Genomic DNA, 15,086 nt, shown 5'->3' with positions numbered 1-15,086 from the left:
AGCGAGGACACTGCCGGATCGAGGAACAGGTGAGTGTCTTTTTTTTTTTTTTAAAGTCAGCCAGTACAGTTTTTGGAGTGGCTGACTTTTTTTTTTTTTTTGACTGGAGCTCCACTTTAAGTTAAAGTGGAGTTCCACCTGAAATAAAAAAAATAAAAGTCAGCCGCTACAAAAACTGTACTGGCTGACCTCTAAAATACAGCCACTTACCTGTCCCTCGGTCCAGCAGTGTCCTCACCATGGCTGGTTTCACCGGCATCTTTAGTGTGGGCACCTGGCTGTGACAGCTTGCGGCTTCACAGCTGGGTGCCCACTGTGCTTTGCGAATGGCCCCGTAGTCTTCTGGGATCTGTCACGTGTCCCGGGAGACTACGGGGAAGGAGGACAACTTCCGCTTCCGATCGCCTAGGCAAGGGGTAGGCAACCTGAGAGCTGCAGGACTACAAGTTCCATCATGCCTCTGCAAGTCATAGCTGTAACTGTCAGTTTTGTATTCTTTGCAATGCCTCATGGGAAATGTAGTTCCACAACAGCTAGAGAGCCGCAGGTTGCCTACCCCTGGCCTAGGCCACGGGTGTCAAACTGGCAACCCTCCAGCTGTTGCTAAACTACAAGTCCCATGATGCATTGCAAGATGACAGTTACAAGCATGACTCCCAAAGGCAGAGGCATGAAGGGACTTGTACTTTTGCAACAGCTGGAGGGTTGCTGGTTTGACACCCATGGCCTAGGCGATCGCAGCGGAAGTGCCTGTCAAATTCAGGTACCCGCTCCCCAAAGGTGCCAATCCTTAAAGGAGGGGGCGGGGGACAAAGGCTTGAAGCGCAACTTCCCCTTTTAGGTGGAGCTCTGCTTTAAAGTCATTACGTGGTGCAAACAAGGAGCTGGAGGCAGAGTCTTCAGGAACTTGGCATTGCATCCGCCATCCACTGATGACTGCAGCTGCAAAACTGTGCAGACTCATCTACGAAAATAAACGCTTTTTTTTGTACTGCAAATATGGGTGCAATTATTATTTTTTTATCCCCAAAGAGTGGGCTTAGCCTTTAAATAAACATGAACACAACTACAATTCTATCGATGTAATGAGTATCATACTTGTCCATCTTGTCCGTGTTTTGCCTCCAGTGAGTCATCTCTTTTCTCCACCGTAAATTCTCCTGACTGCCAAATGCACTTCCAGATGGACTCCTCTCTGCCAAGAGAGACCACAACAAATCAGCACTATGAAAGGCAACCTGGAGTGCAATCTGCCGGACGCGCAGTCTTTGTGTTTTACTCTTCGGTCACAACAGAAGATTATTCTGCTTTAGAATCTGCTAAGCAATGAAGACCTTTTACACATTCATCAAATGTACATGGTCATTTTTTTTTTTTGTTTGAATGTATCATTTGGCTGTATATAATTATACATTTAGGGCCGGTTCACACCATACAAATGCAGTCCAGACGAGTTTCTGTATGCGTGTTTTTGACGCGTTCCTTTTATTTTTTCCCCTTTTCAAATTTAAGAAGGACATGTGTTCCGGTGCGTTTTTGATGTGTTTTACCACGTTCCAGTACAGTTCAGTGCAAAAAAAAAAAAATGCAGCCTGTTCTACTCTTTTTTCTACAAAGCGAAACAAAAACGAGAAGCACACAGACCTTGGCATTACCTCAATAAACAAAAATGTATTAATAAGAAAAGGTACTCACAAACAGCGAATAAAATCAGGCATGTAAGTCCTCACAGGGACTGCAAAGATAAGGAGCCAGCGTGAGTCCCATCGTGGGGGTAGACACTCAGTTCAGCTGACGCGTTTCGAAGGCCATACCTTCTTCATCAGAGCTAACTGGACTGAGAGTGATCGCTCCCATTTATGTCCCAGGACTGAAGTTTGACCCTCCCCTCTGGGTTGGGCAGTCACAGGCTGGGAGGAGGGGCCAAGGTGTCAACAAAGTATAATATCTAATTGTCAAACCATCAGAACACAGATAAAACATGATAAAAAAAGAAAAAAAAAAAAATATATATATATATATATAAATAAATGTACCGTATTTTTCGCCGTATAAGACGGCAGAAAACAGGAAAAAAAAAATTCTGAACTAATGGACTGCAGACACAGTACAGGAGATGACCAGAGACTGCGGACAGCACAGGGATGACCAGAGACTGCGGACAGCACAGGGATGACCAGAGACTGCGGACAGTACAGATGACTGCTGACCTTTGGGGAGGTGGGGAGCGGGTACCTGAATTTGACAGGTACCCGCTCTTACTTCCGCAGAGTTTTTGTTTGATCTTACCTGTTCCTCGATCCAGCCGCGCGCTGTCTTCCCGGCTTCTGTAATGGCGCTCGGCACGACAGCCGGGTGCCCAGTGCGCATGAGCGAGAAGCACTTGCGCTTTGTGATTGGTCCGGCGGCTTCTGGGATCTGTCATGTGTCCCAGGTACCGCCTTACCATTCACAAAAAGCACCGCTTCATGCGCATGCGCACTTGGCACCCGGCTGTCATGCCCAGTGCCCACACTACAGAAGCCGGAAGACAGCGCGCCGCTGGATAGAGGAACAGGTAAGGTCCCGCTGCAGAGCTGAGCAGCCGGCCCGGTATTCTGACACGGCCGCGGTGGAAATACCAGACCGGCCGCTCCATATTCGCCTTATAAGACGCACTGACATTTCCCCCCCAGTTTTGGGGAAGAAAAAGTGCGTCTTATACGGCGAAAAATACGGTAATTTAAAACAATGATAATAATATTAATGGTGATAAACATGCAAGAGAAAGAAAATAAATAAATAAAAAATAATAATAAATAGTTATATAAAAACAATCAGTAGTTAGTGTTTAGGATAAAGATCTGCATGCTAACTACACTAACTACTGATTGTTTTTATGTAACTATTTATTATTATTTTTTATTTATTTATTTTCTTTCTCTTGCATGTTTATCACCATCAATATTATTATCATTGTTTTAAATTACATTTATATATATATATATATATATATATATATTTTTTTTTAATCATGTTTTATCTGTGTTCTGATGGTTTGACAATTAGACATTATACTTTGTTGACACCTTGGCCCCTCCTCCCAGCCTGTGACTGCCCAACCCAGAGGGGAGGGTCAAACTTCAGTCCTGGGACATAAATGGGAGCGATCACTCTCAGTCCAGTTAGCTCTGATGAAGAAGGTATGGCCTTCGAAACGCGTCAGCTGAACTGAGAGTCTACCCCCACGATGGGACTCGCGCTGACTCCTTATCTTTGAAGTCCCTGTGAGGACTTACATGCCTGATTTTATTCGCTGTTTGTGAGTACCTTTTCTTATTATTAAATTTTTGTTTGTTGAGGTAATGCGCAAGGTCTGTGCGCTTCTCATTTTTGTTTCGCTTTGTAGTGTTGGTCGGGCTTCCCCAGCCTTGTTTGGAGCTGCACAACCTTTGATGCACTGGTGGTCGCTTTTTTCCAGTTCTGGTTCCATCTATTTGCCACCCGCCTGGGTCCTAGAGCGCAGAAGAAATCGTGTTTGGTCTACTTTTTTTTTCTGACACTGGAACTGACCGCACTGGTGTGAACTATGCCACTGGAAACCATGTAACCTACTATCAACGCCTTTCTGATGCGAGAGAAAAAAAAAAAAACGCACTGGACTGCATGTGGTGTGAACCCTTGTCAGCAGGATAGGAAGTGAAAGGAAATCTCTATAACTGAGCAATGGATAGATGTTAAAAAAAATTTTTTTTTATTAAGTACTGATCTGTACTTGGCACCTCCATGCAGTCATAAAGCAGGAATAAGACTGCATTGCCTCCTTGGATTAGTGGAATACGTCACATACAGTTTGTGGTATACTTCTTGACGCAGAATGAATACATACAGGACGCCATTTCACAGGATCAGAGCGACAACACACACAGTGACAAGGTTGGTCTAGGTAGACCTACCAAGCTGACCTCTGCTTCTCCTGACCATCTCCTGTCTGGCTCCAATGCTCCCTAGTATGGCTTCCTCCAGCTTGGCCCGCATGTCCTTCGACTTCTTGAACGTTAAGCTGTTCATGCGTTCAAAAGCTTTCTTACCCTGGAAGAAAAAAAAAATTGAGGATCGCAGCTAAATGTTTGAGGTAGAAATAAAAAACAGAAAAAATATCTAATATAAAAAAATATTTAAATATCTAATATAAAAAATTATATAAATATCTAATATAAAAAAATATATAAATCATGAATAATAATATTCTAAAGAAATTCCAGATACATCCAACATAACATCACAGGGTCATCAATTCTTTTTTACAATCACACAGACGGGCCATAAACAACATTGCCCCACCCAAAAAACTGATGCTTGAGCATTGCAATAGGTCATTTATATAAAACCCAGTCACTATCAACTGGACACAGAGATCTTCCAGCTTGCTGGCACCTAGCTCAGCCTTCCATATTTCTGTGGTCCTGCAAAGCTGCATAGAAACGGCGCTGTAGTAGATCATTGATTCTCGCTGTCAGTATATCTACTTGCCTGAACATCCCCTACGGGCAAGCAGATACAATGACAGGTCAGCAGGAGACCTGCATGGCACCAGCTATCTGCTGATCGCTGGTGCCATGGTTTCCAGGCTTCTGTGATCCGCTGATCACTGGTGCCATGGTTTCCAGGCTTCTGTGATCCGCTGGTGCCATGGTTTCCAGGCTTCTGTGATCTGCTGATCGCTGGTGCCATGGTTTCCAGGCTTCTGTGATCTGCTGATTACTGGTGCCATGGTTTCCAGGCTTCTGTGATCTGCTGATCACTGGTGCCATGGTTTCCAGGCTTCTGTGATCCGCTGATCACTGGTGCCATGGTTTCCAGGCTTCTGTGATCTGCTGATCGCTGGTGCCATGGTTTCCAGGCTTCTGTGATCTGCTGATCGCTGGTGCCATGGTTTCCAGGCTTCTGTGATCTGCTGATCGCTGGTGCCATGGTTTCCAGGCTTCTGAGATCTGCTGATCCCTGGTGCCATGGTTTCCAGGCTTCTGTGATCTGCTGATCCCTGGTGCCATGGTTTCCAGGCTTCTGTGATCCGCTGATCGCTGGTGCCATGGTTTCCAGGCTTCTGTGATCTGCTGATCCCTGGTGCCATGGTTTCCAGGCTTCTGTGATCCGCTGATCGCTGGTGCCATGGTTTCCAGGCTTCTGTGATCCGCTGATCACTGGTGCCATAAATTCCAGGCTTCTTTGAACTGTTGATCACTGGTGCCATGGTTTCCAGGCTTCTGTGATCTGCTGATCGCTGGTGCCATGGTTTCCAGGCTCCTGCAAGCAAAAGCAATAAATGCCAATTTTTTTACCTGCAAAAAAATTAGTATTTATTATTTTTGGTCAAAAAGTGAACTCATCCCCTACGTGGGTGCGCCTCTTGCATTGTTGGAGTTACAATATTGATTTCTTTATTTTTTATGTACCATTGATAGCCCTTGCGTGGGCGTGTCTTTAGCTCTAATCCTTCTTGTTAAATTGTTTACAAAAGTTAATAACAACCATTGAAATACAAAAGGTGAACTTATCCGTTCATTTTTCTTACCTTTTAGATGTTTCTGAGGAGAAGGTGTCATGGCTGACTGTTTTTTCTCAGCTCAATGTAATCTGTCCTAATAGCTGAGCCGGGGGACTGGGCGAGTCCAGTTCTCAATAACATACCATTGGAGAAGCCCGGCTCCTAAACTTTTCAAATGTTTTGTTAACTTCAGTGTTCAAATCGATTACAACTGATGTGATATTTCTGCCTCCATGCAGAGTTAATTAGGATAAACACAGCTTTCCAGCCCCCCCATAACAAAGAAAACTAAACAGATTTATCTTTTTCCAGAGAAGAGCATCTAAAAAAGTAAGCTGCAATTTTTTTTTTTTTTTTTTTATAAAGTTTTGCTATGTGAATGTGGACAAGTAACAAATATAAAGTAGGATATACCAATTTGGCTACAAATATGGAAATACACTTTAATGCTAATGTTCACTTCAAATTCGCCTATCCCTTAACCCCTCGCCCTCCAGAGGATTTACCCCCCTTCCTGACCAGGCCATTTTTGTGATACGGCGCTGCGTTACTTTAACTGACATTTACGCGGTCATGGAAAGCTGCACCCAAACGAAATTTATATCCTTTTTTTCCCACAAATAGAGCTGTCTTTTGGTGGTATCTGATCGCCTGTGCCAATGTTTTTTTTTTTTTGTGCTATGAAAAATAGGGACCGCCAATTTTGAGAAAAAAACAATATTTTTGACTTTTTGCTATTAAACATGTCCAGTAAAAAATAAACAAAAACAAATTTTGTCATAAATTTAGGCCAAAATGTATTCTACTACATGTCTTTGCTAAATTTTCAGGTAAACTAATTAACACATATTGGGATTTTTTTTTTAGCATTTACAAATGGCGGTATATATACTGTAATTTTTTTATTACTAGTAATGATGGCACTGTAGGAATTAACAGCTTCCCTGCCGCCCTATAGCAGAAATACTGCTACAGGGCAGCAGGGATGCATAAAATCACATACATTACATTATTATTATTACACAAGTGACTTTGCTTTTCTGGGTAGAACCGTGCCATTGGTGGCTACAGATGTCAATCACAGGCGATGAAGATTCCCCACCGGCACCCGGTGATCACCGAGTAACACTGACAAGGGAGAGAGCGGGACTGCGGTGGGCATTCTGACACTGAGGGGAACTGACATCCCCAGTGACACCAATACAGTGATCAGTGCTAATAAAAAGCACTGACACTGTACTAATGGCACTGGGCAGGAAGGGGTTAACATGTGGGGCGATCAAAGGGTTAACTGTGTGTTGTTTTACTGTGCGCTTTACACTGTAAGCACACTGCTTTTTATGGCTGTACCACGCAGAGCCACACAAAGCAATGTGCAGGAGCTGACAGGGGGAGAGATTGGTGTTGTCTATACACAGGTCTCTCCCCCGTCAGTGATTGCCGAGTGGGGGGGAATCACCATCCAGGACCCGCTGATTGACAACCGAGGCCACGAATGGCAACGTGGGTAGGGAGAGAAATACACAGCAGCATGTTACTGCTGGCAGGAGAAAGACCTGTGTTGTTTACACACAGGTCTCTCCCCTTTCAGTGTTACTCAGTGATCACCGGGTGCCGGCGGGGAATATTCAGCCCCTGTGATTGACATCTGTAGCCACCAATGGCACGCTTCTACCCAGAAAAGCAAAATCACGTGTGTAATGTATGTGATTTTACGCATCCCTGCTGCCCTGTAGCAGTATTTCTGCTATAGGGTGGCAGGGAAGCTGTTAATTCCTACAGTCTTTGTTTACACACCTCTTTTGTAAGGCCAATTTTAGTAATGGTAAAAGATTCAGATATGTATTTATTTTCTGGAATTCATTCTGCCCTCACTCAGACGACACGCAGGAAAACCCAATGCATGCGCAGTATAAGCTGTCCAGACATCCGCTCTGCCTACACGGTAATCTTGCGAGTAAAAACATTTCTCTATCCACTCTATACAATGTGGATGCATGAATTTCCCACTGCGGCATTTCCATTTTGACAGCCGGTGTCAGAATACTTGAACAGCGACTGCATTTGATGTACTCGCTGTTTGACTTACAATATCCTGCCAGGCTCCTTCAATTTTCAAGTATATCGGGCAGGATGTTGCCATTGGGGTCACCTACAAGGCGAATTTCAATCACTGTTTGGCCATTTTAAGAGATGAAATACTGTATATCAGTCAACCAAGTGTGGAATGGTTTTATACCAATGTCAGTGCAATGATTTCAGTAAGGAGGACTTGCCTTGTACTCAAAGCAGGAGACGCAGAGGTAAAGCAGGTCAAGCAGGCGGTTGAGCTGCAGGATGGACAGGTCTGTGAACCACTTCTGTAGGACGATCTCATCGGCGTTCTTCAGCACCCAGAGGAGGCAGATCAGAAGGCTGCGGCTTGACTCGGCGGAGAAGGTAGAATGTTGTCTGGAAGGCTGAACACAACAAGAAAGGTCTGATTCAAAAGGTGAACAAAGGCATTCAAGAAACCAAAAAACGTTCACTTAGCATTTCTAAAAATACAGAGAACAGCTGGCAGCGTTATAGTGGCTTAAAGTGTTTAATTATATTTATAAACAATATGGGGTCTGGGATTATAAATCCCATTTCAGTCTTTGCAGATGACACCAAGCTGTGCCGGGGAATAACGTCCTTACAGGATGTCTCCAACTTACAAGCCGACCTCAATGCACTGTGTAATTGGGGGACTATGTAACAAATGAGATGTAATGTTGATAAATGTAAGGTTCTGCCCTTGGGGGATAAGAATATGCATGCATCATACATACTGGGGGGGGGGGGGTACAACTGGGGGAATCAATGATGGAGAAAGATCTGGGGGGGTCAATGGTGGAGAAGGACCTGGGGGTTCTGGCAGATCACAAGCTTAATAATGGCAGCAATGCCAAGCTGCGGGTTCTAAAGCGAGCAAAATCCTCTCTTGTATTAGGAGAGGTATAGACTCCAGAGAGAGATATCATTTCCCCCGGTACAAATCATTAGTAACACCTCATCTGGAATATGCAGTTCAGTTTTGGGCACCAATTGGGGAACTGGAGAAAGTACAGAGAAGGGCAACCAAACTGATAAGAGGCATGGAGGAAAAGATTAGAGGCTATGAGGAAAGATTAGAGGAACTGAATGTATTCTCTACTGAGAAGAGGAGATTAAGGGGGGATATGATCACCATGTATAATACATAAGGGGGGGGGGGATATGATCACCATGTATAATACACAGGGCTTTTTTTCTCAGAGGAAAGGTGGTGGAACTCCCCCACCCAAACCTGGCCACGCCCCCATCAAACCCTAGGACCACCCCTTTAGAGAACAGGAATGCAAGTAAAATTTGGGAGGGGCTATAAAAGTAAATGTATGGAATTAACACCGCCCCCCCCCCACATTAGTAAGAATAGCGAGTAACACTGCCCCCCCCCACATTAGCAAGAAAAGCGAGAAAAATTGTATCGCCGCTCCTTACCTGATGCTGACGATCCGCGCTATGGTAGGATCGACGAGCAGAGGGCGTGATGACGTCAGCGCGCACCGCCGGGTGTACTAAGATACACCTTTCCTATGGGGGTGGCCGCGCGCCCCCGATGTTTACACGCTGGCGGTAGAGGGGGGGGGGGTGAAGCGTGCATGTCCCCGCTCACCGGCTGTGAGCAGCGGCAGTGACAGGTGCCGGGCACGCGCAAGCATGACATAAACAAGCCGCGTCCGGCACCTGTCACTTTCGCTGCTCTGCATAGCTTGTCAGCTCTGCAGAGGCAGTCGGTGAGCGGGGACAAGAAGAAAAAGGTGGCGGAACGCAGTACCGCCGCGTTCCGGCAGAAAGAAAGCCCTGATAATACATAAGGGGGGATATAATCTCCATGTATAATACATAAGGGGGATATGATCTCCATGTATAATACATAAGGGGGGATATGATCACCATGTATAATACATAAGGGGGGATATGATCTCCATGTATAATACATAAGGGGGGATATGATCTCCATGTATAATACATAAGGGGGGATATGACCACCATGTATAATACATAAGGGGGGATTTGATCTCCATGTATAATACATAAGGGGGGGGGGATATGATCACCATGTCTAATACATAAGGGGGGATATGATCTCCATGTATAATACATAAGGGGGGATATGATCACCATGTATAATACATAAGGGGGGATATGATCTCCATGTATAATACATAAGGGGGGATATGATCACCATGTATAATACATAAGAGGGGGATATGATCTCCATGTATAATACATAAGGGGGGGATATGATCTCCATGTATAATACATAAGGGGGGGGGGGATATAATCGCCATGTATAATACATAAGGGGGATATGATCACCATGTATAATACATAAGGGGGATACGATCACCATGTATAATACATAAGGGGGATACGATCACCATGTATAATACATAAGGGGGGATATGATCTCCATGTATAATACATAAGGGGGATATGATCTCCATGTATAATACATAAGGGGGATACGATCACCATGTATAATACATAAGGGGGATATGATCTCCATGTATAATACATAAGGGGGATATGATCTCCATGTATAATACATAAGGGGGGATATGATCTCCATGTATAATACATAAGGGGGGATATGATCTCCATGTATAATACATAAGGGGGGATATGATCTCCATGTATAATACATAAGGGGGGATATGATCTCCATGTATAATACATAAGGGGGGGATATGATCTCCATGTATAATACATAAGGGGGGGAAATGATCTCCATGTATAATACATAAGGGGGGATATGATCTCCATGTATAATATATAAGGGGGGATATGATCTCCATGTATAATATATAAGGGGGGATATAATCTCCATGTAGAATACATAAGGGGGGATAGGATCTCCATGTATAACACATAAGGGGGGATATGATCTCCATGTATAATACATAAGGGGGGGATATGATCTCCATGTATAATACATAAGGGGGGGATATGATCTCCATGTATAATACATAAGGGGGGGATATGATCTCCATGTATAATACATAAGGGGGGGGGATATGATCTCCATGTATAATACATAAGGGGAGATATGATCTCCATGTATAATACATAAGGGGGGATATGATCTCCATGTATAATACATAAGGGGGGGATATGATCACCATGTATAATACATAAGGGGGGATATGATCACCATGTATAATACATAAGGGGGGGATATGATCACCATGTATAATACATAAGGGGGGATATGATCTCCATGTATAATACATAAGGGGGATATGATCACCATGTATAATACATAAGGGGGGATATGATCACCATGTATAATACATAAGGGATCCTAGATTGTAAGCTCGAAAGAGCAGGGCCCTCGATCCCCTCATGTTTTGCATTGTATTGGTATTGTTCTGTCACATGTTCTGTCTCCCTTTGTAATGTACAGCGCTGAGCGAACTATTGGCGCTTTATAAATACTGTATAATAATAATAAGGGGGGATATGATCACCATGTATAATACATAAGGGGGATATGATCTCCATGTATAATACATAAGGGGGGATATGATCTCCATGTATAATACATAAGGGGGGATATGATCACCATGTATAATACATAAGGGGGATATGATCACCATGTATAATACATAAGGGGGATACGATCACCATGTATAATACACAAGGGGGATATGATCACCATGTATAATACATAAGGAGGGATATGATCTCCATGTATAATACATAAGGGGGATATGATCTCCATGTATAATACATAAGGGGGGATATGATCACCATGTATAACACACAAGAGGGGATATGATCACCATGTATAATACATAAGGGGGGGGGGGGGTATGATCTCCATGTATAATAAATAAGGGGGGATATGATCACCATGTATAATACATGAGGGGGGATACGATCTCCATGTATAATACATAAGGGGGGATACGATCTCCATGTATAATACATAAGGGGGGATACGATCACCATGTATAATACATAAGGGGGGATATGATCTCCATGTATAATACATAAGGGGGGATATGATCTCCATGTATAATACATAAGGGGGGATACGATCACCATGTATAATACATAAGGGGGGATACGATCACCATGTATAATACATAAGGGGGATATGATCACCATGTATAATACATAAGGGGGATATGATCACCATGTATAATACATAAGGGGGATATGATCTCCATGTATAATACATAAGGGGGGATATGATCTCCATGTATAATACATAAGGGGGGGATATGATCTCCATGTATAATACATAAGGGGGGGAAATGATCTCCATGTATAATACATAAGGGGGGATATGATCTCCATGTATAATATATAAGGGGGGATATGATCTCCATGTATAATATATAAGGGGGGATATAATCTCCATGTAGAATACATAAGGGGGGATAGGATCTCCATGTATAACACATAAGGGGGGATATGATCTCCATGTATAATACATAAGAGGGGATATGATCTCCATGTATAATACATAAGGGGGGATATGATCTCCATGTATAATACATAAGGGGGATATGATCTCCATGTATAATATATAAGGGGGGGGGGGATATGATCTCCATGTATAATACATAAGGGGAGATATGATCTCCATGTATAATACATAAGGGGGGTTTTGATCACCATGTATAATACATAAGGGGGGGATATGATCACCATGTATAATACATAAGGGGGGGATATGATCTCCATGTATAATACATAAGGGGGGATATGATCACCATGTATAATACATAAGGGGGGGATATGATCACCATGTATAATACATAAGGGGGGATATGATCACCATGTATAATACATAAGGGGGGGATATGATCTCCATGTATAATACATAAGGGGGGATATGATCACCATGTATAATACATAAGGGGGGATATGATCTCCATGTATAATACATAAGGGGGGGATATGATCACCATGTATAATACATAAGGGGGGATATGATCTCCATGTATAATACATAAGGGGGGATATGATCTCCATGTATAATACATAAGGGGGATATGATCTCCATGTATAATACATAAGGGGAGATATGATCTCCATGTATAATACATAAGGGGGGATATGATCACCATGTATAATACATAAGGGGGGGATATGATCTCCATGTATAATACATAAGGGGGGGATATGATCCGACTGGCAGTGGCACCTATCAACTGGGCATGCAGCATTAAATTTGTCACAGCTTTAGGTGGGAAGTCAGTTGGTGGTAAAACCGTGTCTGTTTTTATTGCCCATGTGAAAGAGGGTCAAATGAACAAGCCTCGGAGAAATATATAATCGGGGCAGCACAGTGGCCTAATGGTTAGCACTTCTGCCTGGCAGTACCGGGGTCGCTGGTTCAAATACCAACCACGGCACCACCTGTCTGGAGTTTGCATGTTCTCCCTGTGCAGGTTTCCTCCAGGTACTCCGGTTTCCTCCCACACTCCAAAGGCATGCTGGTATGTGAATTGGCTCCTGTCTAAATTGGCCCTAGTATGTGTACGTATGAATGTGAGTTAGGGACCTTAGATTGTACGCCCCTTGAGGGTTAGGGACTGATGTGAATGTACAATATTCCTCTGGATTTTTTTGCCTTCCTCTGGATTAACTGTGGGTGTAGGATTATAAAAAATTTTTTTTTTTTAATGGTTGAACTGGATGGACTTTTGTCTTTTTTCAGCCAGACTAACTACAGTGGGGATCGAAAGTTTGGGCACCTCAGCTAAAAATGTGTATTAATGTGCATAAAGAAGCCAAGGAAAGATGGAAAAATCTCCAAAAGGCATCAAATTACAGATTAGACATTCTTATAATATGTCAACAAAAGTTAGATTTTATTTCCATCATTTACACTTTCAAAATAACAGAAAACAAAAAAATGGCGTCTGCAAAAGTTTGGGCACCCTGCAGAATTTATAGCATGCACTGCCCCCTTTGCCAAACTGAGACCTGCCAGTGTCATGGATTGTTCTCAATCATCTTCTGGGAAGACCAGGTGATGTCAATCTCAAAGGTTTTAAATGCCCAGACTCATCTGACCTTGCCCCAACAATCAGCACCATGGGTTCTTCTAAGCAGTTGTCTAGAAAACTGAAACTGAAAATAGTTGACGCTCACAAAGCTGGAGAAGGCTATAAGAAGATAGCAAAGCATTTTCAGATGTCAATATCCTCTGTTCGGAATGTAATTAAGAAATGGCAGTCATCAGGAACAGTGGAAGTTAAAGCAAGATCTGGAAGACCAAGAAAAATATCAGACAGAACAAGTATCTCTTTATAGTGGAATAGTGTACCACAACTCCAGTGTCTGCCAGATCTTTCTGGAGGGATCGTGCAGTCAAACGTGGGTTTTGAATTGTTTTTCTCACGAAAAACAATTCAAAACCCACGTTTGACTGCACGATCCCTCCAGAAAGATCTGGCAGACACTGGAGTTGTGGTACACTATTCCACTATAAAGAGATACTTGTAAAAATATGGTCTTCATGGAAGAGTCATCAGAAGAAAACCTCTTCTACGTCCTCACCACAAAAATCATCGTTTGAACTTTGCAAATGAACATATAGACAAGCCTGATGCATTTTGGAAACAAGTTCTGTGGACCGATGAGGTTAAAATTGAACTTTTTGGCCGGAATGAGCAAAGGTACGTTTGGAGAAGAAGGGGCGCAGAATTTAATGAAAAGAACCTCTGTCCAACTGTTAAGCATGGGGTTGGATCAATCATGCTTTGGGGTTGTGTTGCAGCCAGTGGCACAGAGAACATCTCACGAGTAGAAGGAAAAATGGATTCAATAAAATTTCAGCAAATTTTGGATGTTAACTTGATGCCATCTGTGAAAAGGCTGAAGTTAAAGAGAGGATGGCCTCTACAAATGGATAATGATCCTAAACACACCTCGAAATCCACGGGGGATTACATCAAGAGGCGTAAACTGAAGGTTTTGCCATGGCCTTCACAATCTCCTGACCTCAACATAATTGAAAATCTATGGATAGACCTTAAAAGAGCAGTGCGTGACAGACAGCCCAGAAATCTCAAAGAACTGGAAGACTTTTGTAAGGAAGAATGGGCAAAGATACCTCAAACAAGAATTGAAAGACTCTTGGCTGGCTACAAAAAGCGTTTACAAGCTGTGATACTTGCCAAAGGGGGCAGTACAAGATATTAACTCTGCAGGGTGCCCAAACTTTTGCAGACGCCATTTTTTTGTTTTCTGTTATTTTGAAAGTGTAAATGATGGAAATAAAATCTAACTTTTGTTGACATATTTTAAGAATGTCTAATCTGTAATTTGATGCCTTTTGGAGATTTTTCCATCTTTCCTTGGCTTCTTTATGCACATTAATACAAATTTTTAGCTGGGGTGCCCAAACTTTCGATCCCCACTGTATGTAACTATAAATATATATATGTGAAGCGCTGCGTAAATTGACGGCGATATACAAGTACCTGAAATAAATAAAAAATCTATATATAGAGCTCTAGGTCAAGCCTGA

The 15,086-nt window shown here is 42.8% G+C and overlaps 1 protein-coding gene across 10 annotated transcripts in view; it reads right to left on the bottom strand.

The window, feature by feature from the left end:
* Window positions 1–15,086, bottom strand: part of DOCK7 (dedicator of cytokinesis 7) — a 278,665-nt gene that overhangs the window by 80,129 nt on the left and 183,450 nt on the right. For all 10 annotated transcript variants that reach the window (XM_089654661.1, XM_089654662.1, XM_089654663.1 and 7 more), the window contains 3 exons: window positions 7,804–7,986; window positions 3,936–4,071; window positions 1,099–1,195 (listed from right to left, as the gene is read on the bottom strand). In XM_089654661.1, the coding sequence (XP_089510787.1) occupies window positions 1,099–1,195; window positions 3,936–4,071; window positions 7,804–7,986 (416 nt within the window). The remainder of the gene's footprint in view (window positions 1–1,098; window positions 1,196–3,935; window positions 4,072–7,803; window positions 7,987–15,086) is intronic.

This window comes from Staurois parvus, unplaced genomic scaffold, assembly GCF_062004578.1.
Source record: "Staurois parvus isolate SC_StPar_1 unplaced genomic scaffold, SC_StPar_1.0 ptg000786l, whole genome shotgun sequence".
NCBI lineage: Eukaryota > Metazoa > Chordata > Amphibia > Anura > Ranidae > Staurois > Staurois parvus.
Note: the sequence above shows the minus strand (reverse complement) of the source record. Positions and strands in the feature narration are given on the sequence as shown.